The sequence below is a fragment of the Dermochelys coriacea genome, chromosome 1 (genome assembly GCF_009764565.3).
Source record: "Dermochelys coriacea isolate rDerCor1 chromosome 1, rDerCor1.pri.v4, whole genome shotgun sequence".
Classification (NCBI taxonomy): Eukaryota; Metazoa; Chordata; order Testudines; family Dermochelyidae; genus Dermochelys; species Dermochelys coriacea.
The window spans coordinates 269,411,254-269,431,242 of record NC_050068.2 but is presented as its reverse complement, the minus strand read 5'-3'; the positions used below and the strand labels follow the sequence as shown (position 1 = coordinate 269,431,242).

General features: G+C 41.8%; 1 protein-coding gene across 1 annotated transcript in view; it reads right to left on the bottom strand.

The window, feature by feature from the left end:
- CCDC38 (coiled-coil domain containing 38) overlaps positions 1-19,989 on the bottom strand; it is a 50,322-nt gene that overhangs the window by 11,506 nt on the left and 18,827 nt on the right. Inside the window, exons 7-13 of the mRNA XM_043492063.1 lie at positions 18,042-18,310; positions 16,885-17,004; positions 9,205-9,316; positions 7,895-7,958; positions 7,371-7,522; positions 5,285-5,420; positions 305-510 (exon numbers count right to left, since the gene is read on the bottom strand). Of these exons, the coding sequence (XP_043347998.1) occupies positions 305-510; positions 5,285-5,420; positions 7,371-7,522; positions 7,895-7,958; positions 9,205-9,316; positions 16,885-17,004; positions 18,042-18,310 (1,059 nt within the window). The remainder of the gene's footprint in view (positions 1-304; positions 511-5,284; positions 5,421-7,370; positions 7,523-7,894; positions 7,959-9,204; positions 9,317-16,884; positions 17,005-18,041; positions 18,311-19,989) is intronic.

Here is a 19,989-nt window from a genome sequence, read left to right as displayed (position 1 = left end):
GATAGCTGAACTGCTGCTGGGCAGCTGCTGAGCCACAGGACCTGACAGGGGATTTAGAGGAGCCGATGAGGGGGGAGGAGGGCTGCTGGCCCCCCGGTTCTAATCTCCACAAGGAGGGGCTGCTCTTCCAGAGAATTCTGCAGGCAGTGGACAAAGCAGGCAACTGCCAAATGATGTTATAATGGAGCATTGCACAGCTTTCAATGAGCTAATTCCCTAACAGATCAGCGACGTAACAACGAAACAACAACGTTAACTGGGACAATGTTAAGTGAGGAGTTACTGTACTGAACATTCACTTTACCTTTGCCTTCTTTCTTTCATCTTAATTTTCTCAATTGCTTCAATATTTTCTTTTGGAACTGACTCCAACAATTCACACAGTTCTTCAATTCGATTCTCTATTCTCCTCAACATCTGAATGGAGCTAAGGCTTGATGCATCTACGTCTCCAACACTAGCTCTGTACACTTCTGCAACCTTTTTAGTAAGTGAATGTAGCATTTTGTCCTTAGATTAAACACAAACAAATCTGTAAGAGCCTATAAAATATTGCATGAGTGATATTTGAATATAATAGCATTTCTGTAAATTCCTTAAAGCAGCAGACAATATACACGTGTATTTACTATCAATGTGACAGTCACATGTGATCACATCAATAGGACGACGACTTTTGTGTTATGTGAATGGTGAAAAAACAGAAGCAGTTTAACCTTATGAAAAACAACAAATATGCAGCCATGGAATTCAAGGAAATTCCACCTTAGCATTTTGGTGATAAATACCTCAATCTATTCTTTCCTGAGCTACGGCCCTAATTCAGCAAAGTACTTACGTACATGCATACATGTGTGTCAATGGGACTTTTCACATGCTTACAGCTGGGCACGTGTTTAAGTCCCTGGCTGAACTGTGGCCCCGAAGGGGCAGCCCAGGGATCACCTGCAGCAGCTACACTGAGGTAAACTATAATTTATCCTGTTTACACAAGGATTTTATAACTTGTTATCTATCAGGTGAAATCTACCTCATTACAAGCACCTGTCTTTTTTTCTGGTGTAAACATGGCCTTGGACCCAAGAAGTGGGTTTCTTTCACAAGAGATAAGCAGTGACAGTGTCATAGTGGGATACCAGCTCTGCTACAGTTAAGGTTCAGACCAGCTTTCTGTTTAAAGGCAGACTCTAAAATCTGCAGTTACTCAGATTGCCATGAAATATGATGTGCCTTATGGGTGCATGGGTTAGGGTCATTGGACCAAGGGCTTCCTGAGAAATAGTGCTCTCCTCCCTCCGCCCACAAAAAACACAACAGCTTTTCTTAAGGTTGACATATTTTACCAACTTTTTTTTTTTTTGCCCAGTCTGAGAAATTAAACCATGGCTCTGAGCCTGGTCAAAATGATCTCAATCACTGGACATATATGTCAGCTGGTGCATGGCATCCACTAACCTTTGTTAGCAAAATTGAAAACGGTAGTGTCAAGATAGTTAAGTTTCAAGTTAGGCGCATGCCTAATGCGTGGGAACTAAATGGATTACTTGGAGCATGCATGAACATAACCAACAGGGTTTCTAGCCTGTCTGTTTTCACTGAAGGTGGGTACCTCAATGGGATCTACAGCAGCCATTGAACCTGACTTCCAGCCAGTGTCAGTTTGAGTCCAACCTTGGGCAAAAATCTAAGAAAGAATTTAGCACCGTGCCTTCAGATGTAGCTTTGGGTGCGTGCGTGTGTGTGTGTGTGTGGGCTAAATCCTCACTCTGTCACTCTGAGTGCAGGAAGTGGGGACCCACAAGGATTTTAAAAATGAATAGTTGCCACTCCAGGCTTGTATTAAACTCCCAAGGTTACAGCTTTTCTTTGACCTTGGCTTGGTAAACGCTGCCACCACCACCCAAATGAAAAAAAACCCCTCTGAACCCAGGAAGGAGAACATGGGAATTCCTCCCTGTGGGGTACCCTCAAGCTCTTTCACGCCCCCTCCAAGGAAGAGCTGAGAAAGAAAACAAAGGAAATTAGCTGTGGTTATCAACTAATCAACCAACATGCACAAACCTCTTAGGACACCAGAAATCCAATCCTGTTCTTAAAAAAGGTAAATTTTATTAAAAACAAAAAGGGGAAAAATACATCTGGAACTTAGGCTTTTTGCTAGATCTTAAAAGAAACAATTACAAAAATTAAGCACCCAAAACAGCTTTCTTGGGTGTTCAGCTTAAAGTTTAGAATCATAGATTATCAGGGTTGGAAGGGACCTCAGGAGGTCATCTAGTCCAACCCCCTGCTCAAAGCAGGACCTAATCCCCAACAAAATCATCCCAACCAGGGCTTTGTCAAGCCTAACCTTAAAAACCTCTAAGGAAGGAGATTCTACCACCTCCCTATGTAACCCATTCCAGTGCTTCACCACCCTCCTAGTGAAAAAGTTTTTCCTAATATCCAACCTAAACCTCCCCCACTGCAACTTGAGACCATTACTCCTTGTTCTATCATCTGGTACCATTAGATCCATCCTCTTTGGAACCCCCTTTCAGATAGCTGAAGGCTACTATCAAATCCCCCATCATTCTTCTCTTCTGCAGACTAAATAATCCCAGTTCCCTCAGCCTCTCCTCATAAGTCATGTGATCCAGCCAGGGCCGTCCCTAACTATTCTGGGGTCCTACGCAGCCCCCCCGCAGGGGGTGGGAGCAGCCTCCAGTGGGGGGGGGCTGGCTTGGGGGACAGGGGGAAACCCCCCCAGCACTCACCGGCAGCACAGCTGGGGCCGGGTCTGCACTTCCCGCCACCAGTGAGTGCAGGCCTGGCCCTGCTGCAGTCCTCAGGGGAATGGAGGCGGGGCTGGGGCAGAGTAGGGGTGGGAAGAGGCGGGGCTGGGGCGGAGCAGGGGCTGGAGCAGCAGGTAGCTGTGTAGGGTACCAGGAAATGTGGTGCCCCAAATTTCCTGGGGCCCTTTGTATCCAGCGTATCTACCTCTCCTGTCAGTTTAGTGTCATCTGCAAACTTGGTGAGGGTGCAGTCCACGCCATCCTCCAGATCATTAATGACAATATTGAACAAAAGCATCTGAGGTTAGCACAAAGGAGATCCACAAGCCAAGATAAGAAATAAACCTGATCACATCTAGCTAAACATTATGATCTACTTACACATTTGGAGTTCAGATAAGTAGTTCTAGATATGATCTGATGATTTATGATCATACCTGGCTTAAGCTGCTTACAGCGTCGCTGCTCTATCCCTCCAGCCCAGAGAGAACAGGCAAAGGGAAAGTTTCTTTCCCAAATTTAAAAGTTCTAGCCCTCCCATTGACCCTTTCCGTCAGGTGCCCATTTCTTTTCTTTTACCTGTAGGCTTGTTAACCCTTTACAGGTAAAGCAAGCAGAGAACAGACACCAAGAGCTAACTGGCTGGCTGGCTGTTCTTAAAGGGAGCTACCTCCTCCCCTTCATTTATTACAGTGTGTGTTATTTTAGGACAATGTAATGAAACATGAGAATGCTTGCTAGGAGGGAAGTAATATTGGGGGGTGGAAGAGTGGCAGGGAGAGGTGTCCGGAGTGCAACTAGGGAAAGGAGAGGATTTTGGGAGTAGAGGGGCCTCAGGTGAGGGAAGGTGGTGGGGTTAGGGACAGCTAAAATCCACCAGCCGGGTGACTTTGAGCCAGTCACTTCAACTCTCTGTTCCTCAGTTTCCTAGCTGTAAAATGGGGAGAATGATACAAAGTTCTTTGAGATCTACTGATTAAAAAATACTATGTAATGGCTAGCTCTTTTTGTTATTACCTAACCACAACAGCGTATCAACGGCAAATCTACGCAAGAACTACAACTGCCTAAATCCCCACTAACTCCTACAACAAATCTTTCTTTCTTTCTTTCTCTTTCTGTTAATAAAAAACCTAGGAAATTCACTGACAAAACTTTGTGAACACACAGAGTTAAGATTTCCTAGTGGTATCTCATGCTCTTTGTCAGAGTTGCTGGGTGGTCGGCTGAGGCAGGAGCAGATGCAGGCTGGAGCAGGGGCTGGCTCATGTGGAAACCCTTATGCACATGATGCCAACACTGTACTTTCACTTACCCATCATCAAACCACCCTAACTACTGACAAGCCCCATGGAAAGAAGATCCCTGTATCCCACTAGTGACACAACCTACACAACAGTGCTGAAATGAGGCATATTGGATCTCTCAAATGTACAGATGCACCTTTTTTCTTTGATCACACACATGCAGGCCAGGTAGAAGCGATCACCCTTCCAGCGGCCTACCCTCCAGATTTCAGTTTATCACAATCACAGCTCTTCCAAGCTGCTCCAGCTAATCTCTCCACCATTCAATACAGCTAACACAGGGAATGCAGCGGGAGTACAGGCAGTTAATTCCTAGTGTCTATTACCAGCTTCAGGGAGGCAGAGTTAAAATCACATGGGCCTGTAATTTAACACTTCATTTACTGGTTTTCAGAAGTTTGAATTTTGCTTGTTGAATTCAACTTTCTGGAAGAGTACGATATATCACGAGACGTCTTTAACTCTGTGTTAACTAAGTTTTTTGTCAGTGAATTTGCATTATTATTATTATTATCCAAACACACATTTATTTATATATGTTCAATTCCTGAAAATAGGCTGTGAACAGAATGGATTTTGGAAGCCAGGTATCACAATTTAGGTTTGCACTGAGAATAAAGCAAAGGTTTATGTTACTGAATCTTCTTGATCTCTGTGTATCTTCCTCTAGCACAGCCTATATGATATTTTTCTTGCAGACTCAGACCCCAGTCCCAGTGACTATGGCTCACATTTATATGAAGTAATTGCACAATTGCATACAATGTATGTTACATTTATCTATCTTTGTGCTCAAATGCTTGAAGTACATAGTCTAAGGGAAAAAAATATAGCCTCAGATTATCCCTTCCCCCCCGCACAATGTTACCTAGTCAGATTTACTGTACCATAGCTAGAAAGAAGAATTTACTGACTTCTACATCAGCAACTTGAATAGCTGCAGATAGTAAATGAAGTAGTAATAATAATAATAACAATAATAAAGTATTAGACACTGCACAACTGATGCTGTTATCTGAACAGGAACAGATTAGAAGAGAGGGGAGGAACCACATGGAATACTTTACACTACTATTTATTTCAAGGCATAAGAAAATCCCCATTCCAGCAGATTTTTTCTCTATGATAAGAATAAGATTTTTTTAAAGATGTAATTGTAAAATTTGTTCTCTTGATATAAAATGTGTTTTACAGAAGAATTACCTGGATTTCTGGATTAAACTCTCCAAAAGAAAACATTTTAGCTCTTAGTGCCAGATCTGTGAGTTTTTCCTCTTCACTGATGCAGGAAACTTTAAGAATTTCTTTATGTCCAACAACAACATTTAATTTTTCATCTCTGTGGGTAAAAAGAGATCTAGATCTTAGTCATATATTCTGTGGATTCATTTGGTTGTGCAGTAAGTATCACTCAGCAGTTTAAAATGTTCTTTTTAGACAACTGCTAAAATCTTAGAAACTAGCAATTTTAGGCAAAGGAAGACTTCAAAGCTTCAAAGTCTAAACAGTAAATCAGTTTACCCCTTAGAGGAGGAAAGAAAAGGACAGGAATTTTTTCTTTCATATAAGGTAACAATTTCAAAAGCATTCTAGGCAGCTAGAACAAATCTTGGCATTATTTAAACTTCACTACAGTGACTGTCATTATCAAGTTTCAGAGTAGCAGCCGTGTTAATCTGTATCCGCAAAAAGAAAAGGAATACTTGTGGCACCTTAGAGACTAACAAATTTATTTGAGCATAAGCTTTTGTGAGTACTCCTTTTCTTTTTGTCATTATCAATTGATACTATAATAAATAAGCATCATGCACTATATAAGGCAATTAAATAGAGAAAATGAACAAAAAATTGATTTTAAAAACTTTGAAATTAATTAAAAAATAAAACACAAATAAGCTGTACATTTGTGAAAGGCTATTAACACAGCTCATGTGCACCATTAGACAAAAGGCCATAAGGCATCTGTGAAGTAATATCTGCAGCTCATAAAGTAGCTTTACTCCCAAAGTGCATACAAAATAATATATAGGGGTAACTTCACCTTGCTGGGGGTTGGAACACAACCGCTATTTAACAGCACTCAGACACATTACAAAACCCTGTGGGGCAGGAAGTGAAGAAGAATCTCTTATCCAGCTCAAAATGGAAATGTAAGTAAAGTAAATTTAATTACCCGCGTTGAAATTTAGCAAAAGTGCCATAACCACCAAACTGTCCAAAGTGGATCTTGACTGCAAAAGGGATTGGGGCAGCCCTGTCTCCTTCTGCTCCCCCTGTAGGTTGAGGTGTATCCCCAGAGGCATTTGAATGGGGGAGGGAGGAGGAGGAGGAAAAGAGCCTCCTTGTGCCCTTCTGTAGGAATATAGACCCTCATTAGATTTGAGTGAACTATGGTTTTAAATTGAGTTGGGATATTAGCATGCACTATAGGCCCAAAGCATGTGACCAAAAAGAATGAGGTCATGAAAAAAGAAGAGTTGTGTTAAACTTGTAGCGAAACTTCAAAATACCTGTGTTATCTTATTTAAGGTTTGGGATGAAATAATAGAAATAAAAAATGGTTAACTGAGTACCAGGTGCATTAAATAATTGGCTACATAAGAAACTGCTTCATCTGGCCTTAGCTAAAGTCTGAGAATTGGTAATGACATCACTTTTTTGTTAAAGGAGGTATACAAAAAATAAACTCTGAAAGGGTTGATTGCTAATCCCTGCCTGACCATGTTGGAGCTGACCAATATGTGTTTAAGCAGCCTTGGGTTTAGTCCATTTGTAAGTATCTTGATCAAACAGTTGTAAGTGTTCTGTTAGAGCTTGGATGTAGTTAGTATACTGCTTATTAGTTAGGCTTTTTAGGCATGTTTAGAGCAATTGTATAAATACCATTCGGCCTTTGTATTTCATAAAGGAATTTATGGTTAAATGAATGTCATGGTAATAATCCCAGCACCTTCTCCTCCACTCCGTCACACTAGTGCCAGGGACTATATGGCCCTTACTAATTACAAATGGGAGATATACAACATGGAACATATTTGTCTCCCCAGTCTATCTATTTGCAACCCAAAAATGCCACGCTTGTGTAGTGAAACTGGTATTTTCTGTTATGTATCTACCTTATTCAGAAATTGTGCTCCTTCCTTATGAGCCATACTTAAAGCATGACTATGTTGAAAATGTCTCTGCTTTGCTGTTCAAGGAATAGGTCAGGTATTCTAAATATCCAGCAGTGAAGAGGTACCAACTAGCTTCCGAACTACATATTGCTCTCTCTAGTTCAATAACTTACAGTTTTGCCTTTATAGTTTTTGCCATCTGCTCAATTTCATCCATAGTTTCATCTAAGTCTTGGTTATTTTGGATCAATGCAAGATTTTGTTCCTCTAGCTCTGTGAAGATCTGAAGTAACTCTTTTGGGTCTGTGAAATATATTTCTGGCATCTAAGATAGAGGAAAGAAAGATACATAGCATTTTCTGGAAGAAGAGTTACACGTATCTTAGGTAACTTCAGTTTTGCTGCAAATAATTCTTTCCAAAATTTAAAACAACAGAAAAATGTTAATATCATGTATGGGGGGAATCTTAAGGAGCTGATTAAGAAAGGTCTGTGGCTGATTTGAGCTGTTGTAGTGATGCAAAGCTGCTGGAGCAGAACTGAGAACCTGGCCAATGGATTGAACATGTGCAACCAAGTATACAATCTGGCCCACCATTTCTGCAATTTTTGCATAAGAAAAATCAAGTCATTAAAAGAAAAAAAAATCTCATTTTTCAGAGGACACATGTTCAATCGAGAAGTCTAGTTTAATTACCATATCAGTTTTCAGGTCTTTCAAGGAATCTTCATGAATTGCACAATCACTTTCGTTTTCCCACCTGATATAAAAGGGAAGGAGAAAAGGAGTCAGTTCCTGGTTTCTAAGCCTAAAATCCCAATCCTACAAGAGCTTTCTGATTTCAGTGTGTGGAAAGGGAACTCCCATCATTGCAAAAGATGTTTTCAGCTCTTTGAAGACTTAGGCCTTAGTCTTCTCCACATATGCATGCAGTGGAGAGAAGGGAAGAACTGAAGCTTTAACCAACAGGATTAAATTTGATTTTATAAAGCAACTCTCACACCCATTCCTGCAAGGGAACTATTTCAATGCACAGTCCTGTACTTATAGATTCTCCAGGACTCTATTGTACCTACAAGAATATTTTCTGCCCTTTTCAATAATAGCTGCTTTATAAGTGCTTCACAAAGTTGTGTGTTATATACAGGTATTAATGACTGTGTAGGCAAACCAAGCAATCGTGAGCTCAATAGCTCACACGCTGCCTTGGATATATCTATTTTTTAAATTGTGACAGTCTTCAGCAGGTTCCAGCACATAATCAAGGGCAGAAATATGGCAGGACGGATGGGCAAAACAGACACATCTATCTGCAAAGAAAAACAACATTAACTAAAAGAGGATGAAAAGGACGGTTAACTAGCTAAATTACAGTTCTCAATTCCCTCCTACTCTGCTCCCTTGTTTCTCCCAGTCCTCTTGTCTTTCTACTCCACTGCTCTGTAACCGGTGCTGCACCTCATGTGGGAGCCCCACAGCCAAGCCTAACTGTGAGCCTTCAGCCACAAGACAGTTAATTTAGCTGTCCCATTGCAGGCACCTTCACCTGATACTGGTCTGGCTCCAGAAGTTCATTGACAAAATTTTCATTCAGTCATCATACTTCTCCTGGTGTGAATAATCACAACAAACTCTTGGGCCTTCATCCACAAGTCACCTTAATACTAAGTTGTTGATTTAAAGTTGCTAGCATCTATGATTGTTAAATCCTTCTATCTACCAGAGGTCAATGGTCAGAACAGAGGCTGACCCAGGGGTGGAGGAACACATAAATGTGGATCCTTCTAGCTGGCTTTCGCCATTGGTACCACTACCAAAACACTACCACTTTGGAGGTGGGAGAATTATTGATAAACTTCCTTACTGTGGTATATAGGTATCTGTTATAATTGCATTTCTTATTTTCATTTGCTCTCTTACTTGATACATTTTCTTCTTATTGTACACAGGAAGATGGAGAAAGCAAACTGAGAATGGAGAAAACAAATTTTGTCTGATACTATTACCTTAATGATGTCTTTTTTTTATCAGTCAAGATGGATTTGCACTCACTTAACAATTTCACTTCTTCATCCAAGTCTGCTTCTGTGAGCTTTCTAAAAGACCTGTGTTCATTTGCTTCAAAACGTGAAGCAATAAAAGGATAAATTTGAAAGTAAATATGTATCCAAATTATATTATTATTCATCTATATGAACATGAACTTACACACTAAGGGATATATTCTTATCTTGATCCTTGGAATGTTACCAGCAATGGTCTCCATGTGTTAAGGAGGTGTATTTTACCAGTTTGTCTATAACTATCATACAGTTTCTTTGTAAATATATTTTAGATAAATACAAAGAAATCCTGTTTTCATAACTTGTAAATGAAACCAATGTTATTTTAAGGCTTTTGAATAATACCAACTTCTTACCCACTTTATTAAAGTCATTTGTGATGTGTTTTCCTTGCTTTGGACTTGAGGCACCAAGAAATTTTTCCTTTGTGCTGTGCTTCAGATTCTTTTTTCAATGCCTAGCAGCGAAACCACTAAACTTCACCTCCATCTATATGTAACTCTCTAATTAATACATGTTGATATTCATCTCATTATACTTATTTTACAGATGTCTACAGTGAGGAACAGAATACAATGAGGAACCATGACCACATAGTGAGTCAGTAGCAGAGCTATGTATTCTAGAGTTCATAGCTTTTAAGGCCAGAAAGGACCATTAGATTATCAACCTGACCTCCTGTATGTCACAGGCCATTGAATTTCACCCACTTACCCCTGCATTGAGCTCAATAACTTGTGTGGGATTAAAGCATATCTTAGAAAAAGATGGTTCTATTCACCAGTGGATTGCTTTAGCCGCTAGAGATCATCATCAATTACTGGTAGCTCCTCAATTACAATATTTTTAACTAACTATTTAGTCATAAATGTTTTTCATACTGACTTTCTATTATAATTTTTATAAAATATCAGAACCCTGAAAAATACACTAGAAAAGGTATCTCATCCAAGTTCCATTTCATCATAAATCTTAAGTCTTGTCCGCACTGCATTTGCATAAGCAAGTGGTTTTGTATTATTATTGTCCATGGTGTTTTACCCTCCTCTTGTTTTCCTTCTCTAGATATGGAAAGACACATAACTAAGGTCTAAAATGTTCACTCAGGTCTGATCTGGAAAATGGGTATATACATGCTTAATTTACACCCAGGAGTAGTCCCATTTACGTCAATGGGACTACCTGCAGGTGTAAAGTTAAGTACATATTTAAGACTTTACAGGTTTGGAGCGATAAGCTGAAAAACAAGGAGCAGAGCATGGTCTAAAATAGGGATGTAGAGTTTCTGATTTCCCATTGTTATTTGTATAATCATCCATCTCTCATGCATATACCATCATGTTTCGTCAATGTAACCTAGGCCAGTATTTTGTAAAAGTTTGCTCAGAAATGGAAAATTCCACTGACATCTCATGCAACTCTTTGAAAAACTTTAAAAACCTATCTGGGCCACCCATCCTACTTTTTCCTTCCTAGTTTTGGCTACAGTTTTGAGTAAAGATATTTGCATGTATTTGGAGAGGGTTCAGAAAAGAGCCACAAGAATGATTAAAGAATTGGAAAATATGCCTTACAGTCACAAACTCTAGGAGCTCAATCTGTTTAGCGTATCAAAAAGAAGGTTATGCAGTCTGTAAGTGTGACAGATTGACAATATCCTGAACAAACCTTACAGAATTAAGATAAACTTTACTGAATTAAGTTAAACCTTATTGAATTAGGGTTAACGCTTTGGGAGTTCACGGCATTACAAGTGCAAAAGTTTATGTACTATTGTGAGATTGTATGGAACTTCTTTAACAGAAAGACAAGGTTAATACAGTTCCTGGAAGGTATGAGGAAGTTCAAAGGTTTTTTTGGAACAATACATCTGAAGTGGATTTCCTTAAGAAACATATTGAGGTGAAGGGAATGCAAATTCTCCCCCTACAAAGCCAACCTTTTGAAGATACGCCCTGGGGAGAGATTCTTTGTATATTACCTACCTGGTTCCGGAGACTCCAGTTCAAAAGTCCTGAATCATATAACAACAGAACTGAACATGTTATGAGGGTGCTTGTTCTACACTGAAGCTCTGAACTTATAACCACAAGGATGCTCTTAGGACGGGTATTAAAAGACTGCACTTGTCAGAACCCATGTGAGAGTTGGGTAAGCTTATTAGCATGCATGTATGTTCTCTTACTGTTTTTAATGTTTTCTCTGTAAATGTTTCTTACCTTGAGAAAAATGGGCTTGCTTAGAAAATACTATGTGGTAACTTATAGGTATAGCAATTGCACTGTTCTCTGTCTTTGAAGAGAAAGCAAGCTAGGTGTCCTAGGGCATCTGTCTATGCTGGGAATGACACAGTGGATGCAGGGAACCGTCCAGTCTGGGAGTGCCCTGGGCAGAAGGAAGAGAGACTCGTGTCTCCATCCAAGAGAGGCAACAGCTGAGGAGCTGAAAGCCAAGAGTGGGTGCCCTTGCTGAAGTAATGAGAGGAAATACAGGTGCAGTTGGTCTGAACTGTGACAGTAAGAACCTACATGGGGAACTGAAATTTGATAATAGAGGGCTCTTCAATCTAGGGGACACAGTATAACAAAATCCAATGGCTGGAAGCTGAAACTAAACACAAACTCAGAATAATGCACAAATTTTTAACTGTGAGGGTAATTCAACATTGAAACAACTTACCACAACTTGCGATGGATTCTCCAACACTGAACATTTTAAAATCAAGATTGGATGGGTTTCCAAAATATATGCTCTCATTCAAACACGAATTAATTCAGGGAAGTCCTATGTTATACAGGCAGCCAAACTAGATGACCACAATTGTCCCTTCTGGCTTTATAATCTGTGATTTTGTGAAAATAGTATCTTAATTCCTTAATTCATTTGAGGAATAAGAATCAGGAATACAATCATAATCCTCTGTTTCCTATACCATAATTGCAAAGAGGAGACAGCAATATTCTATTTCAGGGTACATCAGAGTCAACTTGAGTTTTAGTTTCCCCAGTCTCATCAATTTGAGGTAAACTTGCCCCTCTTTTCCTCCCAACCCCCAGCACAAAAAGAGATTCCTTCCACTATAAGACATTTCCTCAAGTTTCTTCCCTACTTGCAGGAATACCACTACCTAGACCTATAGATGTGGCCATTTAGAACATCAATTCTAGTTTCTGCTGCCCTCATGTTCATGTCAGAGATCTTAAGGGCTGCCATAACTCAGTGATTAGCCAGGTCCCTGCATGCTCTAAAGTACTGGCATCTTAAACTACTTTAGTTTTCTTGGTAAGATCATGAGTTTACATGCCCTGTTCAACTTCTCAGATTGGAACTTGGTCATGCCTGTAGAGAGCTAATGATGGAAACAAGAAGCACAAATAACTATTAATCATCCTTTCATGCAAGCAATTTTACCTGATTCTTGACAATGCAGCTTCAACTAGTCAACTCCTGAAGTACTGTAGTAGGTGGTATCCGTGTTCAAAGGGAATCAACACACAAGAAACACCAATAACACTTTCTGGGACCAACACAGAAGAGGTTGGATATGTGACATAACTTGGCTGCACTGTAAGTGCAACAGGTGGAACAGACAAAGACAGTACAGCCAGAACGGCGAAAGACAGACATGCCTTCAAATGATAAAACTGATCTGGAGGGCAGAAATCTTGACCTCCAAACAAAACTTCAAATTAACACCATTACTTAGTCGGTCTTACTATCTGGCACCGACACTTGTAGACTTGTGAAGACCATATCATCTAAACTCCCAGGTTTTCATAAACAGTTGCATTAGACAAATCCACAAACAAAGAGCTCTGGAGAAGGACGAAACAGAAACTGATAGGACAGGAAATTACAGAATGAAAATGGAGATGGCTAGGACATACATGGAGGAAAGACCTGAACAACATATCCAATATAGATGTTGGACAAGACCGACACCCCCCCGTCCTGCCTCGCATGCCCCAGGGCAAGAGGTGATGAAATAGATCTAGGATAACATGGAAATGCACAACAGAAGCAGAATTGAAAGCTATCAGATTGGCATGGGAAGAAGCTAAGATTGCAGCAAGAGTCCCTCAAGGATGGAAGGCTGTGGTGGAGGCTGTATGTTCCGATGGTATAGACATAAGTCAGTAAATCAAGTCAGAGTAGCCCAGGAATGAATGCATACTTCCTTCACTCTGGTAGATGACTGAATGAGTGAACTTTAATTAAACTGAAGCACTGATCAATATTTTTTCTGCAGCTCTTTCTTGGTGAAATTCATCTTGCCTGCCCTTCCCAAAGTCTAAGCCAGAGGTTCTCATAACAAATTTTTTGTTGGCCTCAGACCAACTCTCACTGGTCACCACACTGACACTTTTCCCTAAAATACTTAATTAACTTTAGGAAAAGCAATTAAAAATGAATAGATTCACATCCAAGTCATTGTAATTTATATTTGTAGGGTTTTTTGGCAGACTCAATAATAAAAATAATCCTGCCTCCCCCTTCACCCCAGCCCCCCATCCAGGGCTTAATGGGTCCTGGGGCTTGCTGTGAAAAGTGATATTTGTATATTTGTTAATATCACAGCATACTTTAGCTACCTGGGAAGCTATGATAAGCGATAAGTGATCATAACAAACATACAAGTATCACTTTTCACAGATAGCTAGTACGTCTGCTGTGAAAAGTGATACTTGCATGTTTGTTAATATCCCTTTTCTCAGCAAGCCCCAGGACACATTAAGCTCTGGATGGAGGGGCCGAAGGGGGAGGCAGCAGGGGCCAGAGGCGATGGTGGGATAGATGCGGTGTCACACTCCAGTGCCTCCCTGCCCCCAGGGAATCTCCAGGGAAGGCAGATCAGCATTGTATGTAGCTAACACTGTTGCAAGCATCGCAAAGCATTTTGGGGAGGGTAAAAGTGTGTAAGTGGAAGATTCCTTTGCAGAAGCACAAGAGACCAAGGGGGGGGGGGGGGGAAGAAGAAGAACAGAGCAAAGAACAAGTTAACTGAACCCTGGAGCACTAGCTCAGTGCAAAGATAAAGATGCTGGCCCCCACCCAAGGACAGCCGAAACTTGGCTGACAGTCGAGAAAGACGGGGCTTAAGGCTTCCCAAGTAGCCATGAGAATGAAAAATCCAACTGCCCAGACATGCGAGACAGCAAGGTCAGCCTGATCAAAAACACAGTCCAGGGCTGCGAAAAGTAAAAGCACTGAGAAAACGACCTGTGTCCCTGGAACCGGGGGTGTTTTGGGAAGGTGAAGAGACCACAAAAAGCAGGTTTGAACTGGCACAAAGAGCACTAGGAGCAGAGATACACCCCCAAAGAAGCTCAGGACTTAAAACCCTCCTGAGAGCCAGAGCAACTTGGAGAGCACAGCAGATTGTTGGACAGCCTGGGCCCAGGACAGCACTCCCGTCCACCTTCCCCTGCCCCCACCCTTCTTCTGACATTACACTCAGACTTGGCCAGTCTGGGTCGTGCATATGTGAGTATGAAAGTGGGTTAGGGTTAGGGGCATTAATGCTTTCTTTCTGCCCCTCAGTGATGCGGGAGCATTCCCAGCACTCTCTGCTGTTACTTTATTATTTTATCAATAAAGCTTTAACATTTAGACACTTGGTGTGCCTCGTCATCTCCTCCCCCAAAAAAAGATCCTGTGGCTCCAGCCTAATCAACTGTGGCCCAGGCAGATTGGTAACGAAAATCTGTCACAGCGGGGCCAGGGGAGGCAGCGGGGACCTGGGGCAATGGAGGGGATGGATTCAAAGCCAGGAAGGCAACAGGGTCCTGGGGCAGATGTGTGGATTCAGGGCCATGGGAGGCACCAGGGGCGGTGGCTGTGGGTGATGAGCCCCACTATCACGTGGCCAGAGCCAGGGCCTGATGTCTGCTGCCATGCGGCCAGGGCCGGGACTCAGTGCCTTAAGCCAGAACCTAGAGCTGGGGATAGGAACTGCATGGCTGGAGCCAGGGATCAGAGCCTGTTGCTGCGCAGCTGGAGCTGTGGGTCAGTGCCCAGGGCCGGAGCCTGCCGTTGCATGGCCAGAGCCTGGAGCTGGGTGCTGGAGTCAGCGCCCGCTGCTGAGTGGCTAGAACCAGCGCTTGCTGCGACACGGCCAGGGTCAGAGGTCAGCACCCAGGGCCAGCTCCCATCACCACATGGCGGGAGCCCGAGAACAGAGCTGTGGGTCGGTGCCTGCTGCCATGCAGCTGGGGCAGAGGATCGGCACCAGGGGCTGGGGTCGCATGGCCAGAGCTGTGAGTCGGCACCTGCTGCCACACAGCTGGAACCAGGGTCCCGGAGGTTGAAGCCCCGCAGCTGGAGGCCAGGGTCACATGGCCAGAGCCGGGGAGGGTCAGTAACTTCTGCCCCATGGTCGGAAGCTGGGGCCCCATGGCCATGTTCCTGAAGTCCCGCCGCTGGAGCCTGCCGCCCAAACCCCCTCCCCTCAATGTGGGTCAAGAACTCACCTTGCTCCTGCAGCGTTGTGCCCCACCTCTCTCCAGAGGTGGTGCAGGGCGGCGCATCCAGGAGCAACAAGGAGGGAGTGAGAGGGGCCGATGCCCAGGAGACTGTTGGGGCCGCACGAAAAGCCCCCGGTGGCTGCATTTGGTCTAGGCAATCAGGCTTTGTGTTGAGAATTCCATGACAGCAGCAGGGCAGGAAAGGATGGAATCCATACCCAAACCTGCAGCCAGGCAACAGGGGTACAGTGCAGAATTTCTATGGCCACTCTCCCAGCCTGTGGGCATGAACAGTGACTACAGCCCCTTCTAACTCGTATGAAAGGGTGCAGTGCGACTGGATCAGCATAAGCACCGACCTAGTGGTCCTTTACCTGCCTTGCCCCTGATGGGCTCTTTTGTGTTAGGCTATTTGAAACTGAGGCCTGGTCTACACTACAGAGTTAGGTCGACATAAAGTAGTCGTAAGATGTAAGGTAGACATTGATCCCACCCATGTAAATTGCCCGCTACACTGACCTCATAACTCCACCTTTGCAAGCAGCATCGCCGTTAGGTGGAGGTAGTCAGGGTGACAGTGTCTGTGTAGACACTAAAAAGAAAAGGAGTACTTGTGGCACCTTAGTCTCTAAGGTGCCACAAGTACTCCTTTTCTTTTTGCGAATACAGACTAACACGGCTGCTACTCTGAAACCTGTGTAGACACTGTTACTTTGCCTGTTTCTGGCTGTCAGCCCCGCACAGGGCTCAAAGCTGAAGCCACCCCCACACACCCTGGGGCTGACAGTCTGAGCTGTCAGCCTCACATGAGGCTCACAGCTGCCCCCCCGGCGCAGGGGTGGGGGATCCAGCTGTCAGTACCCCACACAGTTAAGTTGGTGGAAGTACTCCTGGTGAAGATGCACACCACTGACAGAGGTGGCATAGTGTGGACAGGAACCACCGCAGTAATTACTGAGATGGCTGTATGTCTACCTCACTTAAATCGACTTAATTTTGTAGTGTACACTCACGTCTCCGGCTGCTTCATCTATGCATCCTCTGCCCCTGCTCCTCACAGAGACAATCCTACCAAGGGGAACAAACCCTCCATGATTGTGTGAATTTTACCATCAGTGAACAGGAATACCTTCCCCATCCTACTGCATAGAGCTCATACCTTTGTTACCATGCACCGCTGTTCTCTGGTGACAATTCTCAGTTGCTGTTTTCCTATTGTATCCAGCACTTTTCTCAATGGAACTGAAGCGCCTGTCTGTATTTGATACAGAGAGTCTATCTAAAGATATAAAGAGAACTATAACTGAAGAGCTTTCGTAAAAGAAATGTATCTTGACTGACAGCAACAACAAAGTTACTGCTCTGATTTACTGTAAAAGCAAGTGGAAAATATAATGGGATCTAAATAAAGAATAACGTAAAGGAACTTTTTATCTGAGGTACAGCTAAACCAAGAAAGCTCTTCCAACTGTAACAGGGAAAAACAAATAGTAATATGGGAACAGGCCTTTAACAGTAAGGTTAACTTGCACTAGTTAAGCTAAAATCAGTTTTTAATTTGATTTAGCTTAACTGCAAACCCCTCTGTAGAGACATCTTATATGGATTTAAACCTGATTTAGCGGATTCCTTACCAGATTAAGCTAAATCAATGCAAGACAGGTTTAAATTAATTTGAGTATCCACACAGAGGTTTGCACTCCTTCAACTAAATCAATTTAAAAATACATCTTTAATTAAACTTTAAATAAAAACAACGCCTAAGTGAGGAATCTAGAAAAAAATAAATATTCACTTTAGAAAGCTAGCCTAAACATCAAACTTCAAAGACACAACCCACTAACAGGGGCTTATGTGAGCCACCTTATTTACCCCGAATTGCCAAACCTACATGTAAAAAAACCCATGAGTCAAGACCCCAAAATCATGAGATTGGCTTTAAAATCATGACTTTTTTTAAAAAAAAAAGTAATAAATTTGGGGTTCTCTTTATTTGTCTTCTGGTTTCTGAGTCGTAAAGGTGTACTTGCTTCATTCTTTTCAAGCTTTTCTCTGTAACCATAAGTGCTAGAAACTTACTTTTTAAAAAAACTGAAAGCTGAGCTCTCATACAATCTGTGGATTCCAGAAGCTGGGATTTTATAAAAAAAAACCACCAAAATTGTGAGACTTGTGGTAAAATAATGAGAGTTGGCAACACTGAAATGAAATCAGCATCTGATCACTTCATTTTTTAAAGTTCTGACTTCTGTGTGTTTAAATTTTCAGCCTTAACCACACTTATATTGATTGTACTTTATATTTTCAGACACATACTTGGCTTTAAAAAAATAGAACAGTGGCGTGGTTGGCGTGGAACTGAAGAAATTATCTTCTCTTTGCGTACACTTTCTTTTTCTTGGTGTAGAGTGAAAGTACACGTAATCATTTCTCTCTGCATGCTCTTTCTTTCTCTCTGCTTGTCTATTCTTGCTTTCAACATTTTTGTTCTCTGTTCTTCTTGCCATTCTTTAGGAGAAAGTTTCATCAAAAAATCTTCATAATATAAACTCTCCATGAGAAGGAATTCGGCATTTGCAATTTCACTACAAAAATACGTTACAGTATACAGTTAATATACAAGCAGATATACAAAAAAAATTTAAAGTTTAAATTATATCGACTTAAAATAACATTATCTTAGTCACATATTAGACTAGCATTTTTCAAAATGTGGGTTACTGAGAAACCTTCACATCTGGGTCAGGAGGTGACTTCAGAGTTCCTCCTCAGCATATGGGCTCATACTTATTATAGATATTATGGTGCAGAACTAAAAAGGTGTGTTGAACTGTTAAGATGACAGCCTTTCAATGAAACCCTAAACACAAGTTCTTTCTGCTGATCTCTAAGGAAAGTGAATCAGAAATTTCTTACCTGATCATTTTCTTTCTGCTAGCCATCTCTCTCCTCATTTATCCCTAATGGGTTAATGTCCCCCCACTCCAAGGAATTTGGAGTGGTCCAGTCTTGTTGCTGGATACTCCAGAACTAAGCCACCCCCCTTCAACTCAGGCCACCAAGCCATCAGAACAGTTCTTCCAAAGCAAAAGAAACACTCCAGCAATTGATTTATTAGTATTTAGAGAACTACCTGATATATTAATTAATCCCAATAAAATTATAAAAGAGGTAAAAAACTAGGGTGTTGTCATGGTAGGGATCTACTACAGACCACCTAACCAGGAAGAAGAGATGAATGTGGCTTTTTTAAAACAACTAACAAAATCATCTAAAGCACAGGATTTGGTGACGATGGGGGACTTCAACTACTCAGACATCTGTTGGGAAAACAACACAGCAGGGCACAGATTGTCCAATAAATTCTTGGAATATATTGGAGACAATTTTTTATTTCAGAAGGTGAAGACACCAGGGGAAGCTACCAGGGGAGAGGATGTTCTAGATCTGATATTGACAAATAGGGAGAAATTGGTTGAGAATTTGAAAGTGGAAGGCAGCTTCGGTGAAAGTGATCATGAAATGATAGAGTTCATGATTCTAAGCAATGATAGGAGGGAGAAGAGCAAAATAAAGACAATGGATTCCAAGAAGGCAGACTTTTGCAAACTCAGGGAGTTGGTAGGCAAGATCCCATGAGAAGCAGTCTAAGGGGAAAAACAATAGTTGGCAGCTTTTTAAAGAGACATTATTAAGAGCAAAAAGAAAAGGAGTACTTGTGGCACCTTAGAGACTAACAAATTTATTAGAGCATAAGCTTTCGTGAGCTACAGCTCACTTCATCGGATGCATTTGGTGGAAAAAACAGAGGAGAGATTTATATACACACACAGAGAACATGAAACAATGGGTTTATCATACACACTGTAAGGAGAGTGATCACTTAAGATAAGCCATCACCAGCAGCAGGGGGGGGAAAGGAGGAAAACCTTTCATGGTGACAAGCAAGGTAGGCTAATTCCAGCAGTTAACAAGAATATCAGAGGAACAGTGGGGGGTGGGGTGGGGGGGAGAAATACCATGGGGAAATAGTTTTACTTTGTGTAATGACTCCTCCATTCCCAGTCTCTATTCAAGCCTAAGTTAATTGTATCCAGTTTGCAAATTAATTCCAATTCAGCAGTCTCTCGTTGGAGTCTGTTTTTGAAGCTTTTTTGTTGAAGTATAGCCACTCTTAGGTCTGTGATCGAGTGACCAGAGAGATTGAAGTGTTCTCCAACTGGTTTTTGAATGTTATAATTCTTGACGTCTGATTTGTATCCAT